The sequence below is a fragment of the Desmodus rotundus genome, chromosome 3 (assembly GCF_022682495.2).
Source record: "Desmodus rotundus isolate HL8 chromosome 3, HLdesRot8A.1, whole genome shotgun sequence".
NCBI lineage: Eukaryota > Metazoa > Chordata > Mammalia > Chiroptera > Phyllostomidae > Desmodus > Desmodus rotundus.
In genome coordinates, this window is record NC_071389.1 from 28725851 (window position 1) to 28744583 (window position 18733).

The window sequence follows — 18733 nt, forward strand, 5'->3', positions numbered from 1 at the left end:
TCTGAATGCACAGATGTGAATAAAGGCATCTTCGTCTTTCTCAAAACTGCACTCCGGGGTTCTTGATCTTGACCCCTCTGCTGTCTCCAGTAGTACTTGGACCTCTAAAGTGATCTGTCGCCACCTACCCCATATTTATTTTCTATTGCTGCTTCTTAACCACAAACTGAAAGTCTTAAAACAGCACAAATTTCGAGTTGTTAGTTCAGAAGCCTGAAATGGGCCTCACTGTGCTTACTAAGTCAAGGTGTCCACAGGGTCCTTCCTGGGGGCGCTGGGCGGAGAACCATGTCCTTGCTTTTTCCAGCTTATGCAGGCAGCCCACTTTCCCTGGCCTGTCGCCCTCCTCCATCCTCAAAGGCAGCATCACCTGGCCAGGGCTCCCCGAGTTTGACATTGACTCTTCCATTGTTAGCATGGTGTGGTCCACCAGGATAATCCAGAATTCTCACTTCCTTCAGTTATCTAATTAGCGACTTTCACAGTCCTTTGTCATGTTAACAGCCCCAGGGATTAGGCCTGGCCCTCTTTGGGGAACCATTCTGTTTACCACAGGTCCAAATTTCTCTCACCAGCTTCGTTCCTCTCTGCCTATAAAACCGTGCTCACATAGCCCCTATCAAGAAATATAATCTGAGGAAATTTCCTTCTCAAGCCACGATCTCACTTCTTCCCTAGATCTCTTCAAAAATAGCTTCTACGATGTATTTACGCCTTAGTTCCTTACTCTGTCTGCTGGAACTTACTCAAAAAAAGTCGTGACAGTCCCATCTCTTGCTCAGCAATTCTTTATTCTGCGTCCCTGTGGATTTTCCCTCCTGGAAGCCCCTCCCTCCTGCTTTCTTACATTCCTCTTACCCATCTTCTTCCAAATCTCCTTTTTTCTTTTTCTTCTGCCTCCTCACCGGGAAGGCTTGGTCTCCACTCAGCTTACCTTCCCTTGACAATCTCATCCACCCCCATGATTCTAATTCTGAACCTAATGCGGAGTAGACCCAGACCTGTAGCTCTGCCTCTGACCTCTTCTCTGAGCGTCCTATTCTGAATTTCTTACTAAGCCTCTGGGGCAAATGAAAGCACAGACAGGAGCTTGTAGGAACCACGTTTACGTTGGCTTGTTACTACTCCCCCTTCATCTATGTGAGTTCTCTTAACTCTCCCTTGGTGACGCAGGCTAGAAACCTCCACCACCTCTGGTTACTTCATCCTCCTCATTCCTTTACCTCCAGTCCCTGTCACTCCTAGGTGTAGGCCTGTCATCTACGTGTTCTTGAAAGTGGGGAATGCAAGAACATTATTGGGGTATGGAAATAAAATAGTGGAACTTAAAAATTCTTTTACAGTCTAGTTTCGTTTTAAAATGTGTATAATGTATATGGAATCCATAAGTAAGAATACATATATTTGGGTACATGTCCCTAATTTTTTTATTTTTATATAGCACTATCGAATTTGATGAGTATGGATTTCCCAGTTTGTTTTCGCTAAAGAACCATTTGTTTAAGTAAAATCTTAATCATTTAAAAAATGTAAATCCAAGCAGGGCTGTCCTGGAAGGGAAGCGGAGTCCTGCCTATTCGCTCTAATGGGGGCTCTCGAGGGGCTTTTTGGTGTATGTGTATTTGGAAGCCACGGGCACTGATCAGTTTGGTTCAGATCGGATTACGAGTGTGTGGTCATCTGAGTCTTCATGGGCGCGGGTGATGAGAGGTCCCTGACGCCCTCACTGTCCTAGCACTTTCCTGCACAGAGTCACGTCACTCACCCCTGTGAGCGGGGGCCGCGTCCTGTTACATCAGTTCTCCACACCTGCTACCTTTCCCAGGCAGGCCTCTGTGCTCGGCCTCTCTGTGAGTGTGTGTCAGATGAATGGGCAAGTGGACACTGAAACTCGTTGGTTAAATTTATGTTTGGGAGAGCAGCAGGCTGTGTTCTGTTGGGATGTGGCCTGCTCAGAATTGGTTTTTTATTGACCTTCCAAGTGTGGTCCTTAAGTTCTGGGGCTCTGTGAAGTTTCAGGGGTGTCCGTAGGCCTGATGCACCACGTGGCACTGCAGTGCTGTGTCCTCCTTGCCACACTGGAAGGCAGGTGTTGGTATTCCTCACAGTTGCAAAGTGGCCTCTTCCAGGCCCCATTTCCTTGCTTAATGGGTTCTGCTTAACCCCATGTGTCTCCTAATGTCAGCATAACAGAGGTTTTTAATAAGTGGATTAGAAGGAAACCGGTATGTGGTATTACTGACTCAATCCTGTACGTCCTAGGCCTCACTACATTTGCTCTGACTTTATGTAAATGCAGGGTAAATCAGCCTTTCCCTGGGCAGCTAGGCCAGAGTTTTAGATGTGCCCTCTGTCCTGGCTGATGTGCTCCCCTGGAGGAGAGGAATGAGTGGTGGTAGCTGGAGCTGAGATCTCGACAGTGCATAAGGGGAAGTAGGCCTGTTTCCCTTTACTGGGTCAGCTGCTCCTCACCCCTTTAAATGTCCCCTAGCCTTTCAGTCCTCGATGACCCAGCTGCCTGGCACTTGGTAGCAGGTGCCACCGGCCCTCTGGTCCAAGGAGAGGGGCTCCTGAGTTTCTCTAGGTCTCTCAGACTTAGTCTCATGACAGTGAACTTAGGGGTGGCCGCTTGACTCACCTTTAAAGCCAGAGTAGGTTTCTTTTTGGTACACTTGTTTCAGGCTGTTTATGAGAAGGCCGGGACGCATACTTACTAGGCACAGACTTTGCCCTAAAATGTTTACGTAATCATAGTTTAGACTAGTTTGCACTGAGGCCCTGTCACTTTGTTTTTCTAAGACAGGTGGTAGTTTCTGTTTGGGTTTCATTTTTGTGTGTGTTCTTTCCCTGTGCCGGCTCTTTCCTTTGGTTTTCATTGTAAGACTAACTTTTGCTGTGTCCCCAAGTGGAGGCAAGACCAATTTGATTTCTTCTTACGGTTTGCCCAGGTTGCGGATGAATACGTGTTTTCCCTGGAGGAGAATAAGAAGTCCAAGGGCCGGCGTCAGCCCCTAAGCAAGCTCCCCCGCCACCACCCGCTTGTGTTGCAGGATTGCGTCAGTGATGATGGTGAGTGTTGTCTTCTGTCTTCACTGGGGGAACTAGGACTTGGTCTCATAGGTCACCGGGAGGCCAAGCTGAGGGCTGCAGGTCGGCCTTTGGCTTAGCTCTTCCTCCAGGTGCTCCATGAAGAGGGTAGGATGTCATTTGATACCTAATTTATTATCAGATTTCATTATATGTTGAATGTCTTAAAATGTACCTAATACAGGCTAATTGCGTGCAGGTTCTTCCCTTTCTTCTGCTGGGAGGCATAAGGCTGATTTTTCAGGGTAGCTGGTTCTGTCACTGAGGCCAAGCCCTGCACTGAGTGTGTGGCTGCCAAGATATGTCTGTGCCCTCAAGAGGGGCAACGTCACAGGAAAACAGATTTAAAGAAAGGAGCCGGTAATCCAGGTGGGGGAAGGTAGTCCTCTGGATTTGGCGGCTGGGTGTGGGACTTGAGGGTCTTAGGGAGGGAGAAGCATGAGTTGAGTGCCTCACTGGTTTCCAGCTGTGGTTGTCGGAAACCTGTGTTCAGTGTCTGGAGGATGTGGACTTGCGGTTGTGTGGAGGTGGTCTTTGGTACCATTATTAGAGTAAATGAGGCCACTCGGGGACAGGGGCAGAGGGCAGTGAGCAGAGGCTGGGGTCAGGAGGATGGAGGAAGAAGAGGGGCCTGTGAAGGAGACAGGGAGTAGGCAGGGACATGGAGAGCCCAGAAGTATATTTTGGGAGCTCCTCGGTGCCATGTGGTCTCCTGTGTTGCCTGGAACCCAGAGATGCAGTAATAATAGTGCTGATGAGCCTCTCTCAGTGACTGGTGCCAGGTCCTTTCCTTCACTGTTCTGTCCTTCCTGGGGGCACTGGCGGGGTGGGAAGGTCCAGAGCCTCGTCAGCCTCTGCTCCACAGGCCCCACATGTCCTTTCTGATCTGATGCCCAAGGAAAACAGTGCCCATCCGCACTGTTTTCCTAGGTAGGAGGATCCTGACAAGTTGGGTGGGGAAGTGTCTTGAGATCCTGTGGTCAGAAAGAGGCCAGACCTTGAGCCAGAGTCTTAGGAAGCCCTCTGGTCTCCTCCAGCCCAGGTTCTCTGGGTAGCAGCAGCCTGGCTTCATGATTCCCGCCCCCCCCAAAAAAAGTTGCAGAAAAGCAAAAAATTTACAAAGCGGACAACAAATTACCCTGTAAAGGTGATTACTGAACATTTTAATGTGTTGATCTTACTGACTTCTCTGGTCTGGTATTAAATTATGTCCATGTATGTCTATTTACAGTAATGTAATCAAGGTAATAATATACAGCCCCCCAACCTTTTATGATAAAAAATTTCAAATGTGGAAAAGTTGAAAGAATAAAAACACTGTGTGCTCGCCTCCTGTATTCAACAGCTGTTACCATTTTGCCATAATTGCTTTGGCTCCATTTGCGTTGTTTGTTTGCATACTACATCCATATTTGCCGTATCATTTGAAAGTGAATTGTAGTCGTAAGTCACTTCACTGAAAATACACTGATGGGCGTCCGCTGAGGAGGACTATCTCCTGTGTAAACACCACGGTCACCATGCCTGGGAAATGGGCAGTAGCTCCATAACATCGTCCAGTCTTCCATCCACGTTCATTTTCCCAGCTTATACCCCAAAATATGTTCTATAGTTTTTCTTTAAACCAGTACAAACCAAACTGGGGTCACGCATTTGGAAGTTTTTTTTAAGTTTTGTTCTTTTAGTCTCTTTTAGCCTAGTGTGCCCTTCCTCCCACTGAAAATTTTCTTGATTGAGGTATAACATATTCAGTGAAATGCATACATCTCGACTCCTCAGTGAAGTTTTATGTACGTAAACGGCAAACTTTGCGCTCCTGCAGGTTTCACGTAACAGAGTGAGCATTTCCTTTCATCATTTAATGTATTTGCAGATGCAGTGACTTTCGGCCACGTGATGGCTTTGTAAGCAGAACAGATGTCAGTGCGTTGATTTTCCTCCTGATCGCGAGGCTGTCTCTGTTTCCTCGGTCCTATCCTGGTCACTTTTATTTTGGCCAGGATGCAGAAAATATTTGTGCCTTCGGTTGGCACCGTGGTTTCTGGCTAGGCCTGATGTTAGGACTTGTAGGGGTCAGTTTTAATTGTCTGCATCAGCCTCACTACGCACCAGTACCCTTCACCGAGGTCACACGGCAGCTGCCAGGTCCCTTTAAACTCAACATGACTTCAAAGGCAGACTGGATAGCTATTTATATTCAGAGCTGCAACTGCCAGAAGTGAACAAGTAGATGGGCACCTAGTGCAAGTGTGTACCAGAGTGTTCCCTGGGCTGCTCTGCGGGGCTCTGCAGGGACTCTTGGAAAGCACTTCTGTCTGGGGAGAACTGAGAAGGTCATTGGAGGGTTGTAGCTGGGGGTTGCTGGTGCCCACCCATGGCTGGGTGGGGTGAGCCCACGAGGTGCCTCAGGTGGGGCTGGCACAGAGCTGGGCTCCGGTCAGGTGCTCCATTCTTGGGCCTTTTCTTTCTTGCCAAAGAGGGACATCCCAATTATAATTTCTTGTACCACCCTCATTTGGGGGAGCCTCTGGAGAGACCCTTGGGGCATCAGTTTACTTTGATATTTGCTGCTGCCTCTGTGCATGATTGCCCTCATTCACCAGAATGTTAGGGTTCTGGGGTTTCGCTTACCCTCTTGGCCTTGTTTCTCCTGGGAGCTGGTGGGCTCTGCCCATTTTCTCTCCCTGATTTGGGGGAAGTTGAAAGTGTGCACCTTTCCCAATTCCGTCTTGTTCGGGGAGCAGTTTTTTGTTTCCATTCAGCAGCGCGTCCCTTTCTTTCTGGAGGACGTGCCCAGAGGGGGTTCCTGTCCCAGGCAGCGCCGAGGCCTGAAGTAGCTGCTGTGCTGTGTAGAGTAAGGAGGAGATGCAAACCTGTGTTCTGGGCCAGGGGTCTATGAAGGATAGTAAATAGTTCGGGTTTGTAGGCCATACGTCTCTGCCACATTTTCCTTTCTCCCCTCAACCCTTTGAAAATGCAAAAGCAGTTCTGGCTCCTGGAGGGTGGTGCATTTTGTCCATGTGCCAGCCCCAGTCTAGACTCAGGGTGTTACATCCCGTGGCTGGGACATGGCTGCATCTGGGACACCCTCTGCCTTCCTCTGAGGCAGAGTCAGGAGGGTTGGTGAGCCCTGTCCAGAAATGGTAGATAACCTTTCCAGAGGGAGCTGGAAAGTTCTGACCGAAGACAATGATGTGGAAACTTCTAAGCCTCCCCATTTCCCTGTTGGTTTTTTTCATCCTTGTTCCCCTTCATGCAACAAAAAAGAAACCTTAAAAGGTCAGGATTCAACATGCTGACATATTGGAGGCAGCAAGTAACACGGTTTCTAGGCGGTGTTTCCTGCTGCTGCCCGTGGACAGAGGGGTTGAGTGCTGGCAGCTGTGAGGGGCGAGGAGCGCAGGCCGAGTGAGTGCACAGCAGGGAAGGGAGAGACCACGAATCCTTCTGGTCAGAGAAAGGGCTGCTGGCAGGGCTTCCCACAACGTCATCCAACTATTGACAGAGTTCATTGGATATCGCTTCTGCTGTTTGCGTTTATCACCTATAGGACCTCAGGTTTAGTCCAGACCTGGGACCCACAGTCCTGGCTGAGCTCGTCTGCTCTCCAGGCAAAGGCATGGATGTGCTAACTCGTGCTCTGCTTCCTTCTCTAGAGACATCTGAACAGCTGACCCCTGAGGAGGAGGCTGAGGAGACAGAGGCCTGGGCCAAGCCCCTGAGCCAACTGTGGCAGAACCGACCCCCAAACTTTGAGGCAGAAAAGGAATTCAATGAGACCATGGCCCAGCAGGCACCTCACTGCTCTGTCTGCATGATCTTTCAGACGTACCATCAGGTGAGCCCGCGCTGTCCCCGCTGTTTGGCTAGGACCAGCAGTCAGAAGGAAGCAGAATTGAATTGTGGGTGCATAGCTTGTCACTGGTTGTCTTGGGAAAGGCACGTTGTCCTAGTGTTCTCTGCCCCATCCAGGTACTGGTCAGGCTTCTCAGGCAGATAACCCAGCAGTGCGAGTTTTCCCTGGCGATGTGGCTTAGGCTCGCAGGGACTCCCTGTGCCTGTTGGCACTCTCACTGTTCGCAAAAGAATCTGCTCCTTGTTATCGTTCTAGTCGGTGATTATTCCTTCTGGGTGGTTTGTAGTCCTGGCCAGGAAGTCTGGAGGATGGAGTGTTTCTTTACTATAGCCTGAAGTTTAGATGACAGGCCAAGTCCTGCAGTGTTCTCTTTTCTTTCCCGTTGCCACAGTGGGTGTTGGTGGTAGTAAAAAGGAACTTGGGAGGGGCAGGAGCAGAGGGCAAGTGGGGGGTGGGGGTAGGAAGGTGCCAAGGCTGAGCTCAGCTGTGCCCTCTCCCTCCTGGGGCATTTGATGGCTTCACCATCACGGGTCTCTCTGAGTCTGGCTTTCGGAGGCCGGGAAGGCGTCCACAGCAGCATGTCCCGGGTGGACAATCAGTCTTTCGATGGTAGTTAAAAGTGCCATGGCTGCCACAGAGCCTGGCAGGGCGCCAGGTTCATACTTGCCAAAGGATGGAACCTCAGACCAACACACTTTGGACTGAACTCACTACTTTCTATTGACAAAAAGCAAAACTGAAGAACTGTTTGTGCCCCTGCTTGTGAGGGGAAGTGAAAGGCCTGGCTGTACTGTCAAGCAGACCTATTGAGTGGGGCTCCAAATTTTATGAGTGGCATAGGCTGAGGGTTTACATGTGTCTAATGCCATCTTTGGAATGGGGGTGATGGTGCCATCCAGTGGCAGAGCCAGCAAATTTTTGTAGCCAGGATGTTTGCCAAGGGAAGTACATGGACGTGACGTTCTTCCTGAAGGGTCCCCGAGCCGGGAATCGCAGGTTGGCTGCAGCTTGGGTGAGCTGAGGACACGGACCGCACGAGGAAATCAGTGCCGGCCCACTGGGAGCACCTGCTCTGGATGATCTCCCTGCACGGAGGCCACCAAGCGGAGCAGCACATGGGGAGCCCACAGCAGCAGCCTCGCTAACATCTCAGTGCATTTTATTACCGCTTGGTTTGGGAAGATTGAAATCCCAGTTGCCTCTTTCTTCACTCCCTTTCCTCCGTTGTCTGTCCCCTAGGGGCCTTTGTTTGATGTTGCTGTGAGAAATTGAATTTGAGTCATTAGAGGTAACTTCAATTAGCAGCTCGGGGATAACGGCTGTGCCCCCGGGAGCCGTCCCAGAGCCCTGCCAGTCAGGGAGCCAGCTTCCTGCTGACGGAGCAGGCGGAGCGCCGGGAGCACAGGCATGTGCATTGAGGTGTGCGCCCACTCTCTCCTCAGGTTGAGTTTGGAGGCCTTAGTCAGAACTGCGGAAGCGCTTCAGATTTAGCCCCCCAGAAGCAGAGGACCAAGCCATTAATTCCAGAAATGTGCTTCACCTCGACGGGCTGCAGCACCGACATCAACCTGTGCACCCCGTACCTGGAGGAGGATGGCACCAGCATTCTGGTCTCCTGCAAGAAGTGCAGCGTCCGGGTCCATGCCAGTGAGTGCCTGGTGCTGTCCCTCCGCGTCGTGTCCTGGGGGTGTGGCCTTCTATCGAAGTCCTCGCCTCCGCTGGCCTCCCCTGCAACCTCCCCATGGCCTCCCCAGTCCCTCACAGCAGAGATGACTCATGTGTACTTGGGGAGTTGGTTGGGATTGAGTCTGAGTTTCATGTGCCTCCAGGGTCCATGATTTCACAGCCAGCTCTGTGCTGTCCCCTTGGTTCAGATTCCAGGAGGGCATCAATTCTCGCTACTCACTAGGTGTTTGAACCAGTGAATCTACATTTCTGACTTTCTGAGACTGACCACTGGGTGCCTGACTCTAGAATTCAGGGGTTTCTGTAAGGTTGGGTTGTAACTTTGGGACATACCTCATGGAAAAGAGTTGAAAATCTTTGTTCTGACCGTGGCCTCTGGGTTTCATTTGTTCGTCTTGGTGTCCTTGTTAGGTTGCTATGGGGTGCCCCCTGCAAAGGCTTCTGAAGACTGGATGTGTTCTCGTTGTTCAGCCAACGCCCTGGAGGAGGTGAGTCTGTCCACACTGCAACCCTAGTCCCTGCAGACTTAGAGCCCACTCAGGGCTAGACTGTTTCCTGTGGACTTGATATCCCCAGCAGTCAGCAGAGGGCCTGGTGCACAGTGAGGTCAGAGAAAAGGGATTGATTGTCAGAATCAACCGCCATGACACTGAGAGCGGTTGCTGCCCACCCGCGGCAGGGCGTGAGTGGGGTCTGGAAGCTGTGTTTACTCCCGTGGTGTCAGGACCAGGTAGAGGCCTCCTGTGGATGAGCCATGGCCCCCTTTAGAGAGTTCAGCCCCTGGGCTGGAGCACCAGAACGGGGCTCAGGTGAGCCATCTTGTAGCTGTCTCTGCATTCCCTCCACCACCTCCCCCCAGACCTGGCCATACCCCACGTAGGAATCCGTTTGAGCCCTGCAGTGCCTCTGGTTCGGGCAGAGTGTCATTGTGTCTTTGCTTACAGCTGTTGTTACTTAGAGGAACAGTGAAGAGGATTATGTTAAGTCAGGTGAATACTTGGTGCACTTAAGCCCCAATTGGCCTCCCGTCTTCCTCCAGGGGAGTCCCAGTTACAGGGGCTGCATGGTCAAAGCTCGCATGACATCTGGCTCCTTTTCTCTGTGGAGGCTACAGTTGTCCAAAGGAAGTCGGATGGGGTGTTAATGACTTGGTGGTAACCACGTTCCTCCCCTCCGGTCTTGGCAGGACTGCTGTTTATGCTCATTACGAGGAGGAGCCCTGCAGAGAGCAAACGACGACAGGTGAGTTTTCCAAGCAGCGTCTCAGAATGTGCACTTCGGAAGCAGCGTGCAGAGGGAGGCACTCAGGGCAGCGGCTGTTCGTCAGAATGACTGATGAGGTTTTGGGAAGCACGTTGCTTGGAGCTGGCGTAGCATCTCCAAGACTAATTTAAAAATGGGATGCTAGGGGGACCAAGAAATCCTAGTCCTTTCCAAGTCCATCTTCCCCTGAGGTAGAGATGTAAGTAATGTCCTCCTTTTGTACGAGCTAAGAAGGGCTCTCGAGGATCCTGTCGTAATGGTGCAGGAGTTTGAAGGGCCGGAAGTGAGGGCAGCTGTCTTGCTGCGGATGGGGCTGGTGCAGAGATGCCTGTAGCCATGGGCTAGGGAGCCTTTTCTGTAGGCAAGGTCTTCCTGGCTCAGACCTGCTGTTTAGAGTGAGGGCAAGTGTCCTTGAGGAGGAGAGCGGGACATTGAGAAGAGCTCAGCCAAGCCTACTTTCTATTGAGTTAAACCTACAGAAGTTTCTGGGCATCTTAGCCCAGAGCTGGCTTCTTAGCTGTCAGGCAGCTCATTTTCCGTGAGCTGAGTCTTTCTGCTTGGTCTTGGCTTACTTGTTCTGAGATAGAAACAAGGTGAATAAGGTTTTTGCTTTAGAAGAGCTGGCTGTCCAGGGTGTAGTACTCACAGGTCGGTGGGCAACCAGTGGTCAGCATCCTGCTTCCAGCTAGAGTCCTGTCTGACCTCCCGCCTCACAGGAACCCCCTGCACGCTGTTCGAGGTAAATGGCCATTCGGCATGCTGTTCCCTCTCCTTTAAAGGCACTTGCTGACATCATTTGAGGTCACCGTGTTCCTCACAATTGCCAGATAGCGCCGTTTAGGTTCTTCTGTATTTGGAGTAGAAATGGCTCTGCTTGAGCATCCCGCTTATAATTTACAATTCTTGTCTGCCTCGTAGGGCCACACAAAACAGATCTGTTCCCACTCTCATGTAACAGCCCTGTGAGTACTGCAGACAGCTGCTGTGTAGCCCCGACACTGCCTGTTGGAGGTTTCCGCTGGCCTGGTGTTCCGTACTTTCCCATCTCAGTTTTCACAGTGGAGCGTGGCCGCCTCTTGGAATATCCAGGACTTAACTCTAATCCTCTGACGGTGTCCGTTGAATAGGCCTGTCAGAGTACGTAGGTGCTGGGTCAGACCTTAGAGAGTGAGTCTGCTGTGGGCAGAAAGAGAGGTCGTTTCAGCCCAGGGGGAGAACAGTTTGGACAGAGCTGTGAATATTTGCAGATGGGGGCACAGTTGGAGATACTTTGAGGAAGCACTCAGGTCCTAAAGTAAAAGAGGTCTAGGTAGAGCTCTCTCATTTATTCTCACTCCCTGAAATCTGCCACACTCAGTTAGCTCTTCTCATTTTGCAACAGATTGTGAGTGAGTTAGTGCTGTAAGAAGTGCACACTCGCCACACCAGGGCAGGGTGGTGGGGACCTGTTTCCACACACTCAGTGTGGAGACTCCGTGGTTCTTACCTCTCTGGGTCCCAGGGATTTGCTCGTGGAGGTCAGAGGTCATGTTGGGTAAGGGAGGAAGTGCCATCCGTGGTCCCTCTGAGAGGAGAAGGCCACAGGGCGTTGGAGCCACAGGGGACTGAGGTAGCCTTCACTTTTTGGCAGATGGGTCCACGTCTCATGTGCTGTGGCAATTCTGGAAGCGAGGTTTGTCAACATTGCAGAAAGAAGTCCAGTGGATGTGAGCAAAATTCCTCTGCCCCGCTTCAAGCTGGTAAGGAAGACGAGATGGGCTTGCAAACTCTACATCGTTACCCTGTTTACAAGTCTCATAACACTTCTGCTTGGTCCAGCCGCCAGCCTTTGCCCCTTGGTTTTCATCAGGGTTTGTGATACTCACCCTATGGTTAAAAGTCATTAATGAGGACACATGTAATCAGGAGAGTCAAAGACAGTGTGTGTGCTCTCCTGTTTGGGAAGGAGGTTGACTCCTGCTGGTTTGGCTCTGCATTTGGGCAGGGGAACGGTAGAGGAGACTGTGTCCTGGGCTCCCGGAGTCATTGGCTAACTTCCCCTGTGTCGTAGAAATGCGTCTTCTGTAAGAAGCGGAGGAAAAGAGCTGCTGGCTGCTGCGTGCAGTGTTCCCATGGCCGTTGCCCAACCGCCTTCCACGTGAGCTGCGCCCAGGCAGCAGGAGTGATGATGCAGCCAGATGACTGGCCTTTTGTCGTCTTCATTACCTGCTTTCGGCACAGGATTCCTAATTTGGAGGTGAGCGAGAGTGCCGTTCTAGAATCCTCTTGACGGTTTCCAGGATCATTTTCTCTGCAGGCTGTTCGTTTATTGTGTCAGCAAGTATTTCCTCGAGCATTATGCTTTATGGAGAGTGCTGATGGGTAGGGGAATTAGAGACAGCCCCTGTCCGCCTCTGCTCCCTGCCGGGCACTTCCTAATCCAGCGACGCCAAACTGCTAGTGGTTGCTTCCTTCTGATCATCTGTGTCCTTGTGTGCCTCTCTCCAAGATAAAACTCCTTGAGGATTCATTTTTTTATTAATCCAAGTGTCCCTATTTAGCACGGTGTCAGGGACGTAGCAGAAGCTCTGTGAATGTTGTGAACTGATGAGGAGAGCTCCCAGTAGTAAGCCATTATCTAGCACACGGAGGAGATTTTGTACTTCTCTAAATGTCGAAGCCCAGAGAAAGCCACGTGTGATTTTAGCTGGAGGAGTCATGGAAGGGTCTATACAGAAGGTAGCGCTTGCAGTGGGTCCTAAACAATAAGTGGGAATCGTGAGCGTGAGGGCATTCAAGGCTTCAGAAACAGGGCAGGCAGGTCTCGGAAGAACGGACATGTGAGCCTGCTCGGACTGTGGCGGGGATGACAGCTGAAGGGCAAGCAGCTCCCGAGGGTGGAGGCCCGGGACTCTGTACTGCACAAGGTAAAGAGAACTGTTCCAGTATTTTGGCTTGTCACTCTGGTGGATTCCAGGATTGAAGGAATAAGAATCTAAGGCAGAGAGACCAGTTAGCTGAGGGAGACAGGAGGCCTGAAATGGGAACACATAGATAGAGCATTGGGGTCACTTTTAACATTTTCCCTGTACCGTTTGGGGTCGTGGAAAAGGCCTTGCTGGCTGACCGGAGTCTCCCGTTTCATAGAGTTACTTTACTGAGCACGAGAGCTGGTCAGGGGCGGGTTAGGGGCTTCGGAAGATGGGAAAATAGCGTAAGAATGAGACTCGGCAAGAGGAAACGCTTGAGGGAGCATTGAGCCCGGCCTCTGGCGGGGAGCTAGAAGGTTTGTTACGGAGCAGGGTAGTGAAGGTGCTGCACTTCACACCCTTAACTGGGTGGCCGTAGACTGCTGAAGCTGTGAGGCAACGGTTCTGTCGAGTATTTCTTTCATTAGTTCATTCTCCACGCATTTATTGGGCATCTGCTCCGTGCCAGGGAACAAGTAAATTGATAGTGTGTCAGATGGGGAGAAGAGCAAAGGATGAAGATGAGGCGGGGTGAGGGGAGTGGAAGAGGAGGCCTTGAGGAGCGGTGTCAGTGAGTTGACATTTGGATGTGGGGGAGCCAGCGTGTGTGTAACTGGGGGATAGCATTTCAGGTAGAGGGAGCAGCGGTGCAGAAACCCCGGGGCCGGAACACACGTGCTCACAGGACAGCGGGGAGGGCCAGCATGGCTGGAGTGCGGCGCCCGAGCGGCGTGGGAGGAGCGGTTGGACACAAGGCCGCGGGTCCTCCGTGATCCTGATGGTATCAAAACAAGTTCAGAATAGGAGGGTGTTGTGAGGATCCCAGAGATAGCAGGGCCCTTGTAATGAAGAGCCATTTGTCATACGTAGCTGAGGACATCTAGGGAAACTTGGTCTTTGTGCCCTAGCCTCAAGGACAGAGCTAGTGCTGGATCTGTCTGGGGCATCGCCTGGGGGCCCCGGGCCACAGGTCACCTGCCGGAAGTCTGCGCTGATGTGTGCCGCTGTTGGGTGTGGTACTGGGTGCTGTTTGGTCAGTTCCTGGCAACAAATAGGGAAGTGACAAGAGTCCATGGAATTTGGGGTCCGACCTCATGGTATGAGGACAGTCGTGGACTGACAACTGGGCAGGAGCTAATTTATGCAAGAAAATATGGTACTGGTTTCTTCCAGTAGCCTGGCTGGGGTGTTTCAGCTCCCATCCCTTAGTCGTTTTTACTATTCCATCTCTTTGCTATGTTCCCCTGGTAAAGAGGAACCAACTCATGTGGGACCCCGTTTGCCAGACCTGTCTGTGGAGTAACCCAAGCCTCTGTTTTTTCCAGCGCGCCAAGGGAGCCTTGCAGAGCATCACTGCGGGCCAGAAGGTCATTAGCAAGCACAAGAATGGGCGCTTCTACCAGTGTGAGGTGGTCAGGCTCACCACTGAGACCTTCTATGAAGTCAATTTTGATGATGGCTCCTTCAGCGACAATCTCTATCCTGAGGACATAGTGGTAACGTCTGAAAGGAGCTTCTTGGGCAGTTTGGGGCTGGGGTGTGTCTAGGTCTGACTGGCGGACCGGCTGTGGGCCTCCCTTTTCTGGCCAGGCCCACGGTTTCATCAGTTGTTCCCAGAACAAAAAGCCTTTGTACTGGTCTGTCTGTGGAAATGAAATTGTGTGCTGCTAGGGCACCGTGCGTCTTCTAGAAGCTGCAGGAATCAGCATTTTCTGCATTTCTTTGAAACCTGCCTGTATTTTGGTCTAAACTACCCTGAAGGCATTCTAATGCGAGTGAGAGCACCCAGGCTTTGGGATGGCCCATGTGCAGGTACCATTTCCGTTGCGGAGTAGCTGTGTGAATTTGGGAGACGTACCCAGCTTTTTTCTACCATGCCCTCTTAGTAGATATTGGGCCTCGGATTTTGTTTCTTTACAGTGTAAGCCTTCAGGGCTGAGCGAAAACTGCTTGGACAGAAGCCCCTGGCCTGCTTGTCTTATCAGCACTTGAGACACAAGGCCCTACCTGGACCGAGTCCTAGGTTTCCTGGCTCAGCACTCAGGACTTAGTTCAGGTTTCCCCTGCCCCTACCCTGCCTTTCATGTGTTACACTAAGCATCCAGGTAGAGGGATCAAGCCACTTCTTTTACAAATCAGGTGTTTTCCTTGCTTATGCCACATTAGCAACATAGCTACTAAAAGCACATTAGTTAGTTACAAGGTAGTAAGGATGACAGTAACAGTATTTGTGGCAATAAAGTAGCTGTGATTTAGTAAGCTCTCCAGTATGCCAGGCAGTATGCTAAGTGCTTTATGTCAAGTATTTCTATTATCTGTCATACCAACTCTGAGAGTAGGTGGTATTCTCTCTAACTTACAGAACAGTGATCTCAGGACTCTCCTCAAAGTTACTGAGGATGCCCTGACTGGTGTGGCTCAGTGGTTTGGGTGTTTTCTTGCAAACTGAAAGGTCACCGGTTTGGTTCTTGGCCAGGGCACATTCCTGGGTTGTGGCCAGGTCCCTGATGTGCAAGAGGCAACCCGTCAATGTTTCTCTCACATCAAGGTTTCTCTCCCTGTCTTTCTCCTTCCCTTTTCTGTCTAAAAAGTAAATAAATTTTTTTAAAGGCTTTCTGTCTTTTAAGAGAAAGGGAGGGAGAAAGAGAGGGAGAGAAAAATCAATGTGTAGTTGCGTCTCGCATGCCAACCGGGGACCTGGCCTGCAACCCAGGCATGTGCCCTGACTGGGAACTGAACCGGTGACCCTTTGGTTCACAGGCTAGTGCTCAATCCACTGAGCCACACCAGCCAGGACTAAAAAATTTGTTTAAAAATAAAAGTTGCCGAGGACCCCAAAGAGCTCGTGTTTTGTGGGTTATGTCTATCAATATTCTATTAGAAGTTAGAACTGAGATTGATTTGAGATAAACTGTTTTTAATGAAAAATAACTTTTTAATCCTCATTCGAGGACATTTTTTAATAATTTTTTAGAGAGAGAAGAAGGAGGTGAGGAGAGAGAGGGAGAGAAGTACCAATTGGTTGCCTCCCATACATGCCTTGAGCAAAGATTGAACCTGCCACCTAGTGTGTGCCCTGACTGGGAATTGAACCTGCAACCTTTTGATGTATGGGATGATGCTCCAACAACTTAAGCCACCCAGCCAGGGCAAAAATAACTCCTTTTTAAAACAAAAATTAGTTGGAAGAATGCCATTTACAAACATCTTGAATGTCACACCTTCAGTTTGTTCCAATTTATTGTTTTGGTTAAAAAGATAGGAAGAAAATTCAGTCTCACAGACATGTAATTGGAGAGGGGAGGAGTATTTTAGTAGCATTTCAGATAATTATGGTATTCTTCTTTAATATTACACTAAAACTCAACAAGTGTTGGTTTCTTAAAAGGTTGGTGCAGTGTGGACTCTGAAAGCAAGTCCATGAACTTTGCATAGCCGGTGACATGAAAATCATTGTTCTGCCTTCACGGAGAATGGAGCTTTCCCCCTTGCAGGATTTTTGTAACATTATGCATATTGGTGTGATGGACCGTGCAAACCTTTCAAATGTGAAAGTTCCTTATACGCTGTCAAAATCGCCTGCATTTGTATGACTAAGCTCAGAAAAATCTCTAACTTTTGGGAAGCTTGAAGCTCATATTGCTTCTAATTTTTGTTTGAAAGCTTAGATTTTTATCATTGGCAGTACTTGATACTGTTGGTTGTTTTCGTTGAAGTGACAGGCTCATTTCATTCATTTTGAAGATGTCTGCCAGTATCCAAGTCTAAAGCTTATGTTCCATGAAAAGAGCAGCTGCTTCAACTCACGCCTCAGTTACATAGTATCTTTCCTTAAGACCACCGTTGTGCCTCCGCATGTAGCAGAAGTGTCTACTGAGTATTTCCACAGGAGCAGGAACTCGTTCTGGTGCATTCTTCCCTGAGGTAGATGGTGGTCACCACTTTGCTCAGGCGGGCCTTCCTTTTACACTTCTCCCTTATTGTTCCCTCAGAGTCAGGACTGTCTTCAGTTGGGTCCGCCTGCTGAAGGGGAAGTTGTTCAAGTACGATGGACAGACGGCCAAGTCTATGGAGCCAAGTTTGTGGCCTCCCATCCCATCCAGATGTACCAGGTAGCCGCAGGGTTTTGCTGGGCGTTGGAGGGTACTTGATTAATTCAGTGTTTCCTCTTGGGCCAGAGGTGTGTCTTTGCTCTTGGGAGAGCTAAGGGCTTAGTAACAACTCTTTCAGAGCTAGGGGCTGCCCTGTGTCCAGTCTGGCAGCTGTGGCTTCAAACACGGCAGTCCTTCAGTGTTCTGAATTCTTCCTGTGACTACAGGACATTGCCACAGTGCATGGTGGTCCACGGACAGAGTCAGGGATGTCTTAGCCAAAGGCCTTCTGTTTCCTTGGTAGGTGGAGTTTGAGGACGGCTCACAGCTTGTGGTTAAGAGAGATGACGTGTACACGCTGGATGAAGAGCTTCCCAAAAGAGTCAAGTCTAGACTGGTGAGTGTGCTTTGTGTGTGCCCTCGTTCCTGTCCGGGAGGGCGGGAGCAAGGCAAGGATGTGTCCCTGTGTTGTTTTTCTCGTAGTGGTGGGCCGCGGAGTGCTCATGTGGCTTGCCTGTTCTTCCACAGTCGGTAGCCTCAGACATGCGCTTCAATGAGATTTTCACAGAGAAGGAGGTGAAACAGGAAAAGAAACGGCAGCGAGTTATCAACTCCAGGTACCGGGAAGATTACATTGAACCTGCTCTGTACCGGGCCATCATGGAGTAGGTGCTTCCAGGAGCCGAGAGACCCCAGCCATCGAGGCGAGAGCTCTGTGGAGGCTCCACAGCACAGCAGACACACAGAACTCTGAAGTCTCTAAAATGAAATTGTAAAATGCAAAGGAATGAAATAACCAACCCTATCATCTTCTCACCCTGCCCTCGTCGCATCTCCTCTAATGAAAGGACAAGCCGTTCTTGGACACAAGGCAGCAGCCGCCGAGCCTCCAGCTGCGGGCTGAGCACTGGAGTGCTGTGGCTGCACGTCTCCAGTGGGGTGGGCTCTACTGGCTGGGCTGTTGCCTGTTCCTGGCCTAGGACTTAGCTTCCTAACGAGCTCCTGCACCACCTAGGAAGAGGTGCTGGTGCTTGCCCCTCTCCCCTCCCTGTTTTGTATTTATGTGTGTGTGTGTGTGAGTGCGTGTGTGTGGATGGGTGGTCTGGACCAGCTTTTGCCAGCCCCTGGCCTTTACTTTCTTCCTTGCCTATCCAGGGCAAACAAAATGTGAAATTCTGCCCTCAGCTGAGCTGAGTTAAGGGCCCCTGGGGTTGGCTGGAGATGGGTGTGGCATCTGTCCCTTGAACTGCCACAAGGGAGCTCTAGCAAAGCTGCAGTATTGATGCAGAGGAGTTAGTGCCACCTCTCTGTCCTCTCTTGAAGATAGGAGTGACATGGGTGTGTGCCCACATCTTTAGGCACAGGGCCCCCTTGGCACAGTATTAGAGGGTGTGGGTGGGGAGTACCATCAAGGGGGATCTTAATGATGGAAGCAGGCAGAGCCTGGTGGGTGATTCTGTCAGCAGAAAATCGCAATCATGCAGGGGCTGGGAGGGATAAGATGAACTGGGGCCATTGGTGGCCGGAGGCAGGTTTGCCCCTGGTCTGGGGATGGGAGGGAGCGAATTTGGGAAGGGGGGTGGGACTGGAGGGCAACACTGAAGGGGTTAAACAGGTTTTTGCTCCTCATGAATTTGTTTGCCTGGGCCCAGGATTGGAGGGCTTCACACCTGTACCCTATGTATACAAGAATCAGATTTATAATACTTCCCTGTTTTTTGTTACGTATGAACGCTATAAACCAAATTATTTTGAAAACTGGTGCATCACTTTGTCTTTAGCAATAAAATGTGTTGAACAGA

The 18733-nt window shown here is 50.4% G+C and overlaps 1 protein-coding gene across 2 annotated transcripts in view; it reads left to right on the forward strand.

The window, feature by feature from the left end:
- The window catches only part of KDM4A (lysine demethylase 4A), a 39026-nt gene extending 20293 nt beyond the window's left edge, over positions 1–18733 (forward strand). For both annotated transcript variants that reach the window (XM_024571057.3, XM_024571058.3), the window contains exons 12-22: positions 2949–3069; positions 6744–6925; positions 8386–8590; positions 9041–9117; positions 9816–9871; positions 11523–11631; positions 11943–12128; positions 14166–14336; positions 16833–16952; positions 17236–17328; positions 17460–18733. In XM_024571057.3, coding sequence (XP_024426825.2) covers positions 2949–3069; positions 6744–6925; positions 8386–8590; positions 9041–9117; positions 9816–9871; positions 11523–11631; positions 11943–12128; positions 14166–14336; positions 16833–16952; positions 17236–17328; positions 17460–17600 — 1461 coding nt within the window. In that variant the 3' untranslated portion in view covers positions 17601–18733. The remainder of the gene's footprint in view (positions 1–2948; positions 3070–6743; positions 6926–8385; positions 8591–9040; positions 9118–9815; positions 9872–11522; positions 11632–11942; positions 12129–14165; positions 14337–16832; positions 16953–17235; positions 17329–17459) is intronic.